This window comes from Gracilinanus agilis, chromosome 3 (genome assembly GCF_016433145.1).
Source record: "Gracilinanus agilis isolate LMUSP501 chromosome 3, AgileGrace, whole genome shotgun sequence".
Lineage (NCBI taxonomy): Eukaryota > Metazoa > Chordata > Mammalia > Didelphimorphia > Didelphidae > Gracilinanus > Gracilinanus agilis.
Window position 1 is genome coordinate 215,510,263 of NC_058132.1, and position 16,701 is coordinate 215,526,963.

General features: G+C 34.6%; 1 protein-coding gene across 1 annotated transcript in view; it reads right to left on the reverse strand.

Moving 5' to 3' along the window:
- PLCL1 (phospholipase C like 1 (inactive)) overlaps window positions 1-16,701 on the reverse strand; it is a 357,455-nt gene that overhangs the window by 27,244 nt on the left and 313,510 nt on the right. The window contains exons 2-3 of the mRNA XM_044669063.1: window positions 3,762-6,233; window positions 1,585-1,659 (exon numbers count right to left, since the gene is read on the reverse strand). Of these exons, the coding sequence (XP_044524998.1) occupies window positions 1,585-1,659; window positions 3,762-6,233 (2,547 nt within the window). The remainder of the gene's footprint in view (window positions 1-1,584; window positions 1,660-3,761; window positions 6,234-16,701) is intronic.

Sequence of the window (16,701 nt, forward strand, 5' to 3'; positions counted from 1 at the left end):
AAGGAAGGAAGGAAGGAAGGAAGGAAGGAAGGAAGGAAGGAAGGAAGGAAGGAAGGAAGGAAGGAAGGGAATGGAGGGAGGAAGGAAAGAAGGAGGGAGGAAGGAAAGAAGGAGGGAGGAAGGAAAGATGGAAGGAAGGAAGGAAAGAAGGAAGGAGGGAAGGAGGGAGGGAGGAAGGCAGAAAGGAGGGAGGAAAAAAGGAAGGAAGGAAGGCAACAAAGGAACGAAGGAAAGATGTGACATTTATTAAATGTCTAATATGTACCAGGCACTGTGCTAAGCACTTTATGGATATCATCTTATGTTATACTCACAGCATCCCTGGAAGATAGGTGCTATTATTATTCCCATTTTACAGCTGAGAAAACTCAGACAGGCAGAGGTTAAGTGACTTCCCCAGGGTCACACATCTACTAGGTCTCTGAGGCTAGACTTAAACTTGTCTTCCTGATTCTACGCCCAGCTCTAACCACTATACCACCTAATTGTCATATATTTGTTGTCCAAATTATTCAGTAGTGTCTGATGCTTTATGACTACGTTTGAGCCTCCATTAGGCAATGATATTGGAGTGATTTGCCATTTCCCTCTCTAGCTCATTTTGCAGATGAGGAAACTGAGGTCAACAGGTTAAGTGACTTGGCCAGAGTCACATAGCTAGTAAGTATCTGAGGTCAGATTAGAACTCAGGAAAATGAGTTTTCATTTCAGGCCCAGCACTCTATCCACAGCATCCTAGCTATCTCAATTGTCATATAAAATCTGTTTTTACATATATATATATATATATATATGTGTGTGTGTGTGTGTATATATATATATATATATCAGAATAAGGGTATTACTGTAGGCTCAGAGTGTTTTATACTATATATGAATATATTCATATTTGTGTATATGTATATATTTATCAAACTAAGTTAAAGGAAATTAATACAAATTATATATAGTTTTAAAGCAAATTTTTCCTCAGGATAAGGACTACACATACTAGAATATAGAATTTCAGAGTTAGAAGACAGTACAGACCATCTAATTCAATCACCTCATTTCAATAAGACTGATAAAGGTTGAATGACTTGCCAAGAAGACACAGAAAGAATTAGCATCAAAGTTACAACAAGAATATAGGTCTAGCTGCTTCCTTTCTTTCCTTCCTTCTTTCCTTTTTAGTTCACTACTAAATTACATTCTTTCTTTTCTCTCTTTCAAGATGGAGAATATTCTTAAACTACATGAGTTTCTCACTTAAGTGAAAATGATTGTTGCCTTTTTCTACTCTGTGATTTTTGTACAAAATAACAGAATGTTAGAACTGGAAAAGAACATAAGAATAAAATAATACATTAAATTAGAAAACCCTTTGTTGACATTCTAAAAATTACTTAATCAATCTATCATATTGAATTTTACATATGTAAACTTTTGTACTTAGGTTAGATACAGAAATTATAATTCTATGATTTAATATTTTGTGTAAGAGCTATGCAATGTTGGTTCTTATCATTATTTATGCTACTGTAGAAAAAAAACAAGCAAGAGAAGCTAACATTGACCTCAAGGACCTAAAATAAGAGCTAAGGCATTTTTATAGTTCATTAAATAGGTAAAATAATTATATGTTGTATGTTGTATGTTTTTAATTGATAAAATAGAATTCTTTCTTAAAATAGTTATATTCAAAATATGCACATGATGCTTATTTAATGATCTACCTTTCTAACTTCTAAAATTCTATTGGCTTGAGACTGCTTCTAACATTTATTAAGTAAAGTAAGATAAAATATGGTGCTGGGAAATGAAAAGCTAAAAATATTAATAGTATTTTTCCAAGGTGTTCCTCTCCAACAATCTGGGAACCTTTCAGGACCTTAAGCATAGTACTGTTCTGTATAAGAGTAATGGGGAAAGTATACTAAACTTTGTTTAAATTTCAGCATAATGAGAAGAAACAGAATCAGATATAATCCAAGAAAACAAATAATGTCCCAAATATGTATTCTTTATTATATTGTTTCTCTACCTACAGACAGATCTGATTGGGAGGATTCATTTCAAATAAAACAGTGACACTACTCTGAAGATTTTACTAAGATAAAGGGAGCTATCCAGTTTTTACACCTTGCCTTCCTGATCAAATCGTCCATATAACCCACTTTAAAAGAATATAATTTTTCATGATTACTCTGAGCACTTCCTTCTTTTGAACAGTCCTGGAAATATAGGGTAGAGCTGTGTTTCTATTTCATACGTTTTCTCTGAATAAAAGTAAAGGGATAGAGTTGAAATTTACTTTTTTTAATGAACAAAAATCTGTTTTCTCTCCCTGCCATCTTCTACTCATTTGGGAAAAAGAAAGAAAAAACATGTGATAGGTAGGTAGGTGGGTAGATAGATAAATAAATAGATAGATAGATAGATAGATAGATAGATAGATAGATAGATAGATAGATAGATAGATAGATAGATAGATGAATGGATGGATGGATGGATGGATGGATGGATGGATGGATGGATGGATGGATGGATGGATGGATGGATGGATGGATGGATGGATGGATGGATGGATGGATGGATGGATGAATATATGGGTGGATAAGTTGGTAGGTGGATGAGTGGGTAGATAGATAGATAGATAGATAAACAGATAGACAGATGTCTCCTTTTGCACCCCAAATCACCTCTCTGTAAAGGACAGCACATTTCATCATAGGTCTAGAGAGATAGAAAAGGAGGAGGGGCAATAAAAATGTGGAATGTTACATACATTTTTCAGATGAGGTCACTGAATTATTAGTGTTACTTAACTGTTTGATAGACTTCTCACAAAGTAGGAGTAATCCATAAATATACATGATATAAAAAAAGACATTTCAATAAAACTGAAAGTGGACAAAAAAAGGAACAGTTTAAGAGAACAAGTTCTTAACAGAGTAAGTGTTATCCAGCATAAACTTGAAAATATTTGATGATAAATCAAAGTATAAATATCTGCCTGCAGTTAATTGATAAATTATTATATGCTAAATGCCTACCAGTTCAAGTAATTTATATGGTAGAAAAAGAAGTTTTGAAGGTGGGGTGGGGGGTGAATTGCAGATTGGTTCAATTCAACAACAAAGTTATTAAGTGCTTACTACAATGAGCATGAAGACACACTTAACATATTTACCAATTTGAAACAAGAAATGTTGACACTTAAACACAGTCCATCAGAAGTCCTGAACTTAGCTCTCTCATATTATGTATTTTTGACAATGGTTTTGATCATTTTTCTAGATATAAACCATATATAAAGATACTAAGTGGTACAAAGAATAGAGTGCTTAACCTGTAGTCCTGAGTTCAAATCTTGCTTCAAATATTTATTACATGTGTGACCCTGGACAAGTTACCCTACTTCTCTAAGCCTCAGTTTATTCACCTGTAAAATTGAGAAAATAACACTACCTACTTCTCAGTGTTGCTGGGAGGATCACATGAAAATATATGTATATGTGTATATATACACACACACACACATATATATATATATATAAAATTTTATAAATCTTATGTAAATGGTAGCCAGTTCATAGTAATAGTAGTAGTAGTAGTAATAATAGTAGTAATAGTAGTAGTAGTAGTAGTAGTAGTAGTAGTAGTAGTAGTAGTAGTAGTAGTAGTAGTAGTAGTAGTAGTAGTAATCGCAATATACTGTTATTATTCTTTCTTGAGAAAGAATTCAATAAAAAGCACAAATGTTCAAAGGGTCATATTACCTGCATATTTTCTCTCACATCCATGGCTTCTCTCAAGGGATGAACAGCTATTTTAAAGATGTCATCTATGGTTTTCAGACCAACATTCCTGAGCATAGTGTATTCCCTAACCTTCTTCCCTATTCTTACTGAAAGGCTGCGCTTTGGCGTCTTTCCTCCTCCACTCCGGTTGGTTATTGCTATGTGAACAAAAAGTGTTACATGTTCCATGATGTCTCCCACAAAAGAGCGCAAAGGGATGTGTCGGTAGCCAGGCTGCAGGCACTCCAGCGGTATCGTATACTGTCCTATAAACTCATCCCCAATGTAGTCGTCATCCAAGACCATAAAACGGATCATGGCAAGCTCGGGCAGGTTTATCTGAAACTCAAAAGTTTCATCAAAAATAGGATTATCACTGTTTTGTTGAACAGTTTTAGTCCTTTGTTCTGAACAGTCTGCAGGAATACCGTGTATTTCAATACAAACGTAAGGATCTATGACATCCCCTTTGGCACAAGCTCCTTTGGGTTTTGGAAAATTCTGACCACTGATAATTTTGATGTGCAGGACTTGAGGAGAGACCCCCGGAACGATACCCTTCGTATTGGCACTAAAGTAAGAGACTTCGTCCCGCATGATGGAGGGCCGGAGGACATATCCACAGCCTCCATTCTGGAGAAACCAGCCTGTATGGAGATCCATCATTGGACCCGGAGTCTGGAAATTCATTGCCACAATCTGACAGCCACAATTCCAGAAGTCCTGGGGGTTCAAATTACTAGAATCTATCCTCATAGCACTTGGATATACCCTCGATAAGAACCTTTTATTATAATTTACAAAGTCCTCTGGATATTCATTGGCAATTCTGCTAGCCTCTGTCTCGCTAAAGGAGCAGATTTCCCAATAATTTTGGCTCTTCATAGAAACTTCAAAATCCCTATACTGCACAGATTTACATATAGAAACCAAATCCGATAGTTCTCTACAGAGGCATATCAACTTCTGTTCACCATTATAGTCCTCTGACATCTTTTGAGACATTTCAGCTTCTTCATCTTCATCTGTGACTTCTCCTTCCATCAAATCCTGATCGGGAGGCAACTTCTTTCCTTTCACAATTATTTTTCTTTTCAGTCTCTCAGGGGATGGGAGGTAGGCTTCAGAGGGCAAAGGTGCCTCGGTGTATAGCTTGTTGCCAAAGATCTTTTTCATGTGTTGGGCCATGACTTTCTGCTGGGCTACTGAGCAATGAGTGCCCAAGCAGAGGATAAGTGGGTATTCCGAAGCCACGAAGGCAAATTTGTTTATCACCTCTATGACGCTACGAAAAGAAAGGGACGTCGTCATATTGTTACGATTACAAAGGATTGGCTCGTTGTCCGGCCCATCGCTTACATCAAGCTCTATACTCCGACAGCTCATTTTTAAAGCCCGAACGTAGCCATTAATATCGGCGGGTCCTCTGAACTGGTCTTCTATTAGATACGTGTTATGAGAAGCATTGATATAATAGTGTGATAATGGTTGGGTCATGTCTTGAGCCACCTTTCTTTGCTCAGGATCAAAAATATCACATTCCGGTGACAATAAATACTGGGTAAATCCATCAATTGCAAGGAAACCTTTGAGTCGCCCTTCTTCAGAAAGCTCATACCTTCGAATAATGTCTAAACACATCTCTTCGGTTATGTGAGCAACTCCTTGTTCAGCTTCTAAAAACAGCATGAGGTCATTGGCATCTAAATATTCTTTGTTTTTGGAAATCTGTACAAGTAAGAAATAGACTTCTGGTCTGGTACAAAGTTCACTAAAAGCTTCACAAAATTCCTCTTTTGTCACTCGGGTGGTTAGTTTCTCTTTGCTCTTCTGGATTTCTTTAAACTTTAACCTTATCTTGGATTCCTTCAGGGTGGGATTGAGTTGTTTAATTAACTCTACAGATGTGTCTTCTAACATAATCCCATTGCCATCAACATCTGCTGCTTCAAATACTGTTTTTAGCCACATGAACCTTGGAGTATTCTGACTGCCTTCCATTAAGTCAAAGGGTTGCTTACTTCGAGAGACCAGGTACCGTAAACCAGAAACCCAAATGTTTGCTACATCAGCCGAATTGGCAACCAGGTCCAGAGACTCATAGTTCTCCCCATGAAGTATAGACAGGGCACAGTCCTCAGAAATCTGATCTGCAAGTCCATTGTTCCTAAATGTCTCTGTGTTCTTCCCAAGCCTGATCTCTTTTATAGCAGAAATATCGAGCTTTGCTTTTTCAAGGTCCTTCTTAGAGGGCTCCCAGCGAAGAGCTTGAAGATCTGTGTCCAGGGTAAAGAAACGATTGTAAATCCGGGAATTGGGACGCACTTTCTTCAGCTCACAGCCAGCCTGCATGAAACTGATACAGTCACTAGCACTGCTGATTTTCTTTTCTGATGGCATACTGCTGAATGACACGGTTTTCTTCCTCCCACATTTTTGGTTTGAAGGATCCTGTAAGATAATTGGGAAATGATGAATAAATGTTTTGTTTTGTTTTGTTTTTTATAAAACTGATAAATTCAGGAAAAGCTAATTAATTCAGAACTGCTTGAGGTTCACCTTCACAATATGGAAAGGGGAGGGAGAAAAGTAATGATATAAACAAAATGAAGGAAAGTAAAAGTTTTAGGCCAATGGATTTTTCCAACACCATCGGTCCTTACACAATTCAAATAAAATGATGGTCTAATTACAAATCACTCATGCAGCTAAGTGGCCCAGTGGATAGAGTGCCAGGCCTGGAGTCAGGAAGACTCATCTTTCTGAGTTCAAATATGGCCTCAGACATTTATTAGCTGTGAGACTCTGGTTAAGTCACTTAAAACCCTGTTGGTCTCAGTTTCTTCATCTGTAAAATGAGTTGGAAAAGAAAATAACAGACTATTCTAGTATCTTTGCCAAGAAAACTCCATTTATCATTTTATAATTATTTTACAAATCATTCACATAGTATTAAAGTAGAACTAAGGAACTTAAATATGGTGATCCTTTGATAGAATATTTCAATATGCCCTATAACTAAAAAATAATAATTTTAAATGGTGTATAAATAAAACATTTCACTAATTTGGGCTAATTTTTTCCCATAAGTAGTGGAAATTTGTGAGATTTAAATATATATAGATATTCCATACATAGCATTATATATACAACATGTCTTTCCTTCATTACCATTGTCTCTGAAACAAAACTTTTATCCTTTTTAAAAATTACTTTGAGGACTCTAACTATAATCTTGTGATGTTAGAATTGTGATGTTAAACAACTCGCATGAAAAATCACTTCAGCTGCTTTTTTTATGCATAATGTGTTTATTGCCACAGTTTCTAAAGAACAGAAATATAGATAACATCATCTATCATTAGGAGTCAGTCTAATATTACTTAAATTTTTGCATTTTCTGTTCTAAATGATCTCACATGAATTAATCAATAAATTTTTATTTTGTATCCAATATGGGTATTGTGCTAAGTGCTGAGGCTACAAATATAAAGAATGAAACCACACTCCCAAGGAACTTATATTCTAACAGAGGGGACAAAAATCCATAAGTACAAATAAGAAATAAAAATATAACAAATATAAAGAAATCTGGGAGTACTAGCAATTTGAGAATTTAGGAAAAATATTTTTATAACTTTCAATAAGATTGATAAAATGTGTAACCTTATATATTTTAGTTTATTTAATGTATTCTGAGGAGTTCATATAAGCTTCACTAGACTGTCAAAAGGGTTCAGATACAGAAGAAATTAAATAGAAGATGATTGTTGTATTAAGTGTTGAAGAAAGAGAAGAATTTAATGAGGCCAACGGATGTATTCTAGTCATAGAGAATAGCCTAGAACACTTACTATACTGGCATATAATGTACATACATTAATAAAGAATTTCCTGCTCTGCTAAATATATGGCATCCTGATTTAAAAAAAAATTCCAGAAAATAAATTCCATTTAATTTATGTTTCTAGGAACATAAATAACCAAAATATAGGCTCTGAAAGAGTCAAAGGGTAATTACCTCCTGACAATTGTTATTTATCCTCTATACAAAAACTAGAGTTATAAAAAGTGAAAGGCTTATGAAGCTCAATATAAAAAGCAATATTAAAACAAGATGAAGCAAGGGAAAGCATCACAATTGGAAAGAGAAGTGGATTCACAGTTATCTCTGCTATTTAAAGGGGATACAATTTAGAAAGAAACCAATCTATCATCTCCGAGCTTATCTCTCAGAGGAAAATCTTCTCTCAGGAATTCTGGCTATTGAAGATTCATCTAGAATTTCCATATGATTGTAGAGTCTCTTAGGCCTGACATTTTGTACACCAGAGGCCATAGCCAGCACAGCATCAATTCTCATACACCAAGCTCTGTGCAAATGACTTCTATATTTAACATGAGATCTACTGGGGAAGACTGAGAAACCAAGAGATAAGCCACACATAAAACAATATATACTGAGTCTATATGTAAAGATAGGTTTGTTTAGAGGTATAGGGATTCATTCAAAATGAGTCAAGGTATATGGCATTTTCAATGATCACAAGCTGTTTTAAGACACAAACATTTTCACACTAAATACTCTCCCAGTGATGCTATATGACTACAAATAATGGAATGATCATTTAGAAGAATTAAAATTGCCAGTGAACCAAAGGGCAGTTACAGTTGCATAGAAGGAAAAGTAGGATGTGGAATCTTACCAATAAGGGCTTGAGCCTAAGAAGTAGCAAAAAAGATATGGAGTATTTACACATGTAAGATGTGAATCAAATTGTGTATTGTCTCAGGGAGGGGGGATGGCAGGAGAAAATTGGAAAGGTCAGAAGAAGGGAAAGATTATGGAACTTAAAATTTTTTTAAATGAATGCTAAAAATGTTTTTAAATTGTTTTTACATGTAATAGGAATAGGGGGAAATTTTTTAAATATAAATATCAGAGATGGATTACCATCTGAAGCATAGGAAGGAGTAAATTTAACGATCAGGTCATATATATGTTTAAATATCAAGATATGATATACAATTGCAGCTACATTCTAGAATATTGTTATTTTTATTTAAATATTTTTATTTAAATTTTTCAAATTAATTTTTAATCAATTAAACAGCAGATTAGTATTTTAAAGAGTATAAAATCAGGAATAAGAAGACCTAGCTTCCAATCTTGGCTTTATACTTATTCATTTATCTTGTAATCTTAGACAAAGCTTTGGTCAAAATTTCACAGTGTTTAAGCTTTCCCAGTATGTAAAAGGATGTTCCAGATTTAACATTCTGTTTTTCTATAGACAGATATCAGAAAAGAAACAAACACATCTATCTTCTAACTATAATTCCATTGATGTATGAATAGGAGAAAAAGGTCTAACTGGAAGTCTAAGAGGGTAACGCAACTCCCCAGAAAAGAGAGCCTACCTATAATTAGATAGGAAAAATGGGCAAAAAACAAAAAAGTATCTAACTAAATAATTTTTATGGAGACAAAGAATAAGGTACAGACACAGAAGGAGACAGTGAAAGCAAAGGAAACACAAGCAAAGTCCAAAAGAAAAATATGGATTTAACTCAAATTCTCAAAGATCTCAAAAAAGGCTTCAAAAACCAATTAAGAGAGAAAGAGGAAAAGTGAGAAAGAGAAATTAAAGTGATGCAAAAAGAAATGGGCCAATTAAAAAAGAAGAACCAAAAATGACAGAGGAAAATCAAACCTTAAAAATCAGAACTGACCATTTAGAAAATAATGATTTAATGAGAAATCAAGAAATAATAAAGCAGAATCAAAGGAATGGGGGAAAAAACAGAAGAAAACATAAAATATCTCATTGAAAAAACAACTGTCCTAAAAAAATAAATAATTTGAGAATTATCAGACTACCTGAAAGCCATGATCAAGAAAAAATCTTGGACACCATATTATAAAAAATTATCAAAGATAACTGCCCAGAGATTCTCAAACAAGAAAATAAAATTGAAATTGAAAGAATTCACAGATCACCTCCAGAAAGAAATCCTCAAATTATGACTTCCATAAATATGGCTAAATTCAAGAGGCAACAAGCTAAGAAGAAAATTCTTCAATCAGCCAAAAAGAAACCATTCAAATACTATAGAGCTACAATCAGGATAACACAGGATCTAGCAGCTTCTATGTTAAAGGCTCAAAAAGCATGGAATATGATATTCAGGAAGGCGAAAGATTTGGGTTTGCAAATCAGAGTCACCTATCCAACAAAACTGAGTTTATTCTTTAAAGGGAAAAATGGACGTTCAATAAGATAGAAGATTATCAAGCATCCCTGAGGAATAAGTCAGACCTAAACAAAAAATCTGAAGTGCAAACATGAGACACAAAAGAAGCCCAAAAAGATAAATAAGAAAGAGAAAATTTTAAGGAACTCATCAAGGTCAAAATGTTTATATGTCTACATGGAAAGAGGATTTCTGTAATTCTCAAAAAAATGCTCTTAATGTGGTATATGCTGGTGATGGAATACTATTGTGCTCAAAGGAATAATAAACTAAAGGAATTCCAGGTGAACTGGAAAGACCTCCAGGAACTGATGCAGAGCGAAAGGAGCAGAGCCAGAAGAACATTGTACACAGAGACTGATATACTGTGGTAAAATCGAATGTAATGGACTTCTGTACCAACAGCAATGCAATGACACAGGACAGCTCTGAGGGATTTATGGTAAAGAACGCTACCCACATTCAGAGGAAGGACTGCAGGAGAGGAAACATATAAGAAAAACAACTGCTTGAACGCATGGGTTGAGGCGGACATGATTGGGGATGAAGACTCAAAACTACCACACCAATGCAACTATCAACAATTTGGAAATAGGTCTTGATCAATGACACATGTTAAAACCAGTGGAAATGCGCATTGGCCATGGGTGGGGGGAGAAGAGGGGGTGAAGGGGAAAGGAGGAGCATGAATCATGTAACCATGTTAAAAATGAATATTAATAAATTCTTTTTTTTAAATTAATTAATTAATTTAAAAAGGAAATAATAAAAAATGCTCTTAATTGTAGAGAAGATAGAAGGAATTTACTTAGAAAGAAGGAGAAGTAAGCCAATTATGGTAATATGATGTATATGATGTTATAGGATAATATGATATGTATGTAAAAGTGACAATATGGAATAATATTTATATATGATATGTATGAATATGAATGATATGTAAAAAAAATTAATCAAGGGCTGAAAGAGAAGGTTGCACTGAGAGAAAAGGGAAGGGAGAGACAGAATGGGTAAAATTATATAACATAAAAGAGACATGAAAATCATTATAGAGAGGGAAGATTAAGGGTGGTGATGTGAAAAAGTGTTCTAAATCTCTCCTGATTAGAGAAATACAAATAAAAACAACTCTGAGATACCACCTCATATCTAGCATATTGGTCAATATGGCAACAAAGGAAAGTGATAAATGTTGGAGGTAATGTGGCAAAATTGGGACACTAATGCATTACTGGTAGAGTTGTAAATTGGTTCAGCCATTCTGGATGGCAATTTGGAGCTATGCCCAAAGGGCTTTAAAAGACTACATGCCCTTTGATCCAGCCTTAGCACTGCTGGGTTTGTACTCCAAAGAGATAATAAGGAAAAATACTTGTGCAAAAATATTCATAGCTGTGCTCTTCGTGGTGGCAAAAAAAATTGGAAAATGAGGGAGTGTCCATAGATTGGGGAATGGCTGAACAAATTTGGTATCTGTTGGTGATGAAATATTATTGTGTTCAAAGGAATAAAGAACTGGAAGAATTCCATGTGAACTGGAATGACCTCCAAGAATTGATGCAGAGTGAAAGGAACAGAACCAGGAGAACATTGTACACAGAGACTGATACATTATGGCATAACCTAATGTAATAGACTTTTCTACTAAAAGTAATGCAATGACCCAAGACAATCCTGAGGAACTTATGAGAAAGAATGCTATCCACATCCAGAGAAAGAACTATGAGAACAGAAACACGGAAGAAAAATATATGATTGATCACATGGTTGGAGGGGGATATGTTTGGGGATGTAGACTCTAACCCAGGGGTCGGCAACCTTTTTGGCCGTGAGAGCCATAAATGCCACATTTTTTAAAATGTAATTTCGTGAGAGCTATACAGTGCTCACAGTGTGTGCTCCTGTAACAGCGCCTGAAAAAAAATTGACTTTATGGCTCCTGCAGAAAGAGCCATATCTGGCCCTCCAAAGAGCCAGATATGGCTCAAGAGCCATACGTTGCCTACCCCTGCTCTAAAAGATCACTCTATTGCAAATATGAATAACATGGAAATATGTTTTGAACAATGATACATCTATAATCCAGTGGAATTGCTTGTCAGCTTTCAGAGGTGGGAGGGAATAGGGGTAGGAAAAATCATGAATCATGTTACCATGGGAAATATTCTAAATAAGTAAATAAATTATAAAAGAAAAAATGATCTAACTACATTAAGTAGATCAGAGAACACAAGTAAGTATTCAAAGGTGTTACCAATGATGGAAAATGAATGTATCTGACAGGAAATGGGAAACCACTGAAGAGTTTCGAACAGGATAGAAGCATAATCTGATCTGTGCTTTGGGAAAAGTTATTTGGCAGTTGTGCAGAAAAGATGGGTTCCATTGAGGAGAAACCAGAAGCAGAGAGACCAATTAGGAGGTAATCTGAATAATCCAATTGAGAAGTGATAAGCGATTCAACCCAGGGTGGTAGTCATATGAATAGACAAAAAGAGATAAGATTCAAGAAATGTGACTTGTGTTTGGAAATTTGATTGAGATATGCTGTGTCTTGCTTTCTGCTTGATGTCTCTGTTTCATGTTGATTCTATTCCCTATGTTGCTTACTGGCTTAGTTGTGTTGTTCTTGGTCCATGTCTATGACCAGACCATGGCAAATAAAAGTCAAGTGTTTTTTAATAGAATTCAAAAGAAAGACAATTTATTTAAATCTGTATTTATAAAAGTAAAAATTATGTTAATGATTTATTTTGCAAGACCTGCTATCCCAATGAACAGAAAATCAAATCAAACTACAAATAAATTTTTAGGAGGCAGCACTTGAAGACAGAAGAGTTAGGTTTGAGTTCAAGTTTGACCACATACTAGCTACATAATTGGAAAAATCATTTCAGTCCCATGACTCTCCATTTCCTCATCTACAAATGAGGGAGATAAATATTATTTGTGCTACATACCTTGCAAAGTTGTTTTCAGGAAATTGCTTAGTAAACTAAAAAAAACTATGTAAATTTGCCTCTTTATCACAAAATATTCAAAAGAAATACAGCAGTAATCAGTCATAACTAGCGCTATTCAATGAGCATGTAACTATATGTCTAGAACAAATTATCAATCACTCTGAAATCATGTAGAACAGAATTTAAGCCTCAATCAATACGGCTTTGTGACAAGCAAATCATACCTTACCAACTAAATTCCTTCATGTGATTGACAAACCCATAGACTTGCTAGCTTTAGAATATATCTAGTACACCTGCCTTGCCTACTTGAATTTCCAGAAAGACTTTTGATTCCTTTTGATTTCAGTTGACATTCTTATGGAAAATAAGTGAACAATTATGTTAAAGACTGAATCCAGATGGCTTGACAACAACCTATTAGAATTCAGTAATTGGAAATTATTTCCCAAAAGAGTCTTATCAATAAAATCACAGAATTGTAGTACTTCAAAATTGCAAGAGAACTTAAAGATTATTTAATTTAACTATTTCAAATTAGAGAGGATGTAAATAAGGTCCAAAAAGATTAAGTGACTTGCCAAAATAGCACAAATAAATTAGGGATAGAGCCAAGACTCAGATCTTCCCATACAGTCAAGGCTTCCTATCCAGAGAATTTGCTAATACAAAATTCTGCTTTATAATTATCTTTACTGATGATCTGAACAAAGGAATCAAAAATATACTCATTAATTTTGCAAATAGCATTCAGCTCAATAAGTATTTAAAAAGCACCCATATCAAATTAGGCCAGCTTCTGAATAATGTTTAAAACCACTCCATGCAAATAATTGTCTCTTCTCTTCTCTTCGTGAATATCTCCTGGGGTAAGAAGCATGTTTTCACTTGTAGGAAGAAAGAGGACTATGATCTCTTGACTAAATGATGCCTTGATTTTTCTTCCAATCTACTATTCTAGAGTTTTAACATAAAACCTGTAGAAATGGATTTAAAGAAGAATATTTGTCATGATAACAAAATAGCTACAGAATGATTTTAAAATTGACTTTTGTCTGTTTCCCATAGCTCTAACCACATTGCTTTAGGCTTTCTATTTCCATTGTAAATACATCTGTGCTTTGTAAATTATTCTAAGTATTAACTTTTTTAAATTGGGAATTTATATTACCTTTTATATAGGGGACTTTCAAATGCTACTTATTGACATTTGAAACACAACATCCTTAAGTCTTATTTGGTCATAGGGCCAAGATATTTCCATAGAAATGCATCTTTACATTTATAAAACATCTGTGTTATTTTGCAAACCTTTAGAAAATTATATATATTTTAAGTGAGGTATAGCTTGATTTATAACTAGCTCCACTAATTTTCCTTGTATAAAGCCATGACTTCAGCAGCTCAGATGGGCTTACTAAGGGAGAAGAATTCAAAGGCATATACTTACTTTTTTCCAACCCAACTGTGGTGTATATGTATTGAATCCTACATATACAAACCATTCCTAAGGAAAAGGTAGAAGGTCCTCATACACAACTACTAGAGGGCACTAATTTAGTCATATAATGATTTCTGGATGTAAAGCCATGAAATCTTTGTCTTCTGTGATTTTACATCAGATCTCTAATGTTATTCATTTTGATTGTCATTTTAACATAATTCATAGTTTTTGCAACAATAAAGGCATAATCAAAGGAAGCTAGCTGTTCTTCCTCTATGTAAGTCTTTAAAAGTGGGATTCTTTTACATATATCTGGCCTAATTTAGTTGTGGTAGTGCCTGAAAGACTCTAACAATCTGGAGTCTAGAAAGACATAATGATTTATTATTCAATTGACTAAAGCCACATTCATGAAAATGAAACAAAATTTATGTCCATACAAGATTCTGGTGAAGTGATTCATTGGATCTAATACATATCAGATCTCTGGGTGACAGAGATATAAATTACCCATTTTAACTACTGAAAATTGTTTTTTCTTAATATTCTTTGGCATTTAACAATTAAGCTTTTGGGCTTAGCAAAGAATTGTTATTTTTTAATTAGCCTGCTGTGGTCCATTTCTATGCCCCATAGTTATAAAAGAATAATAAATCTTCAGGATCTTATGCACAGATGCAATATTATAGCAAATTCAAAGTCATAAGTTGAAATTTCAAATGTTTGTGTATATTTTCTTGCCATTAATATATCCAACTAATATCATTGCTGCAATGGAATTAATCTACTCCCTAATATAAAGTAACTGAATAGGGATGGTAAATTAGACTATGACCCAGCCTCTAAACCTTCTATTTGACTACTATCTCACTTTAATGAAAGATTTAAAATTAACCATTTTTATAAAAGAAACATTTGTTTCAGTATAATTATTAGCAGAGCTTCAAGAGCCTGTTTAGAAATAAAAATTATTCCCCTTTTTAATTTATGTACTTTTATAAAGACTACTAATCACTCTCTGTTAATGTGTTATTCTTCCCCACTTCATTTTTTACCTATTATTTATTGCTACCAGAATCAAGAAGAGAAGTCCTGGCACAATATATCAGAAGCACGTCAAACAGATAAATCCCAGGGTCTTCCTTTCTTCACTGGGATTTCTCCTGGATTATCCCATTCTCTATTCCAACCTACTCCTAAAATCCCAAACAAATAAAGTCTATTCTTCCCAAAGAATACAAACAGAAAACATACTCTTTGTGTACCTTACCAAGCTAGTCTAACCCCCTAGAAAGTCACAGCAAATGTAAATGATGGCTTAAAGGATATTCAGCGTTTAAAAAAAAAAAACTTTCCCATCTGTCTTAGAGTCAATACCCTACATTAGTTCTAAGGCAGAAGAGTGGTAAGGGTTAGGCAATGGGGGTTAAGTGACTTGCCCAGGATCACCCAGCTAGTAAGTATCTGAGGTCACATTTGAACCCAGGACTTCCCATCTCTAGATTCAGCGTTTTCAATACCAATATGACTGCTTCGATATACTACGACTAGATCCTCTCTCAAATCTTACTCACTTCCAGATTATTATGTGGCTACAAAAGGATAATGGGTCAGTTTCCAAATGGCCAATAGTAAAATATCTTTCAACTAATCACTTCCCCCTCCACTCATTTTCCAAGATTCTCTATAGTTACCTTTCACCAGAATTAGCCCCCACACTGCTCCTTCCCTTTCTTTTGGTAGACCCAGGAGCAAATATCCTACACCTTTGCATGTAGCCTATAATTGTGCTAATTATTTACTTAGAACAAAATGTCTGATCTTATTTTACCATCACATTATCTTTTTTATTGCTCGTTTTGACCTCCAGATGAATTCAGGGTCTACAAAATTATAAAGAAAGGCTGTCTGGCAAAATAACCTTGGATTTAAGAAGACCTAGGCTAGCTAAACTTTTGCCTGTAATACAAAATAATGGTGTGAGACCCTTGGCATGTCATTTAAATTCTTAATGCCATCGAGCAATTCACTTAGACTACCAATTGCAAAGCAGATCATTTTCAAATTTCCCAAGCTACTCTCTATGACTATAAATTGCCTAGCAGGTAGTTCTTCATTGGCAGAAGTTTTCTTTTGGGTATTTCTCATTATCAGTGCAATCATGTCTACTATACACATTATCAATGCAATCAAATCTATTACAGAGAGAGAGAGAGAGAGAAAGAGGGGGGGAGGGAGGGAGGGAGGGAGAGAGAGA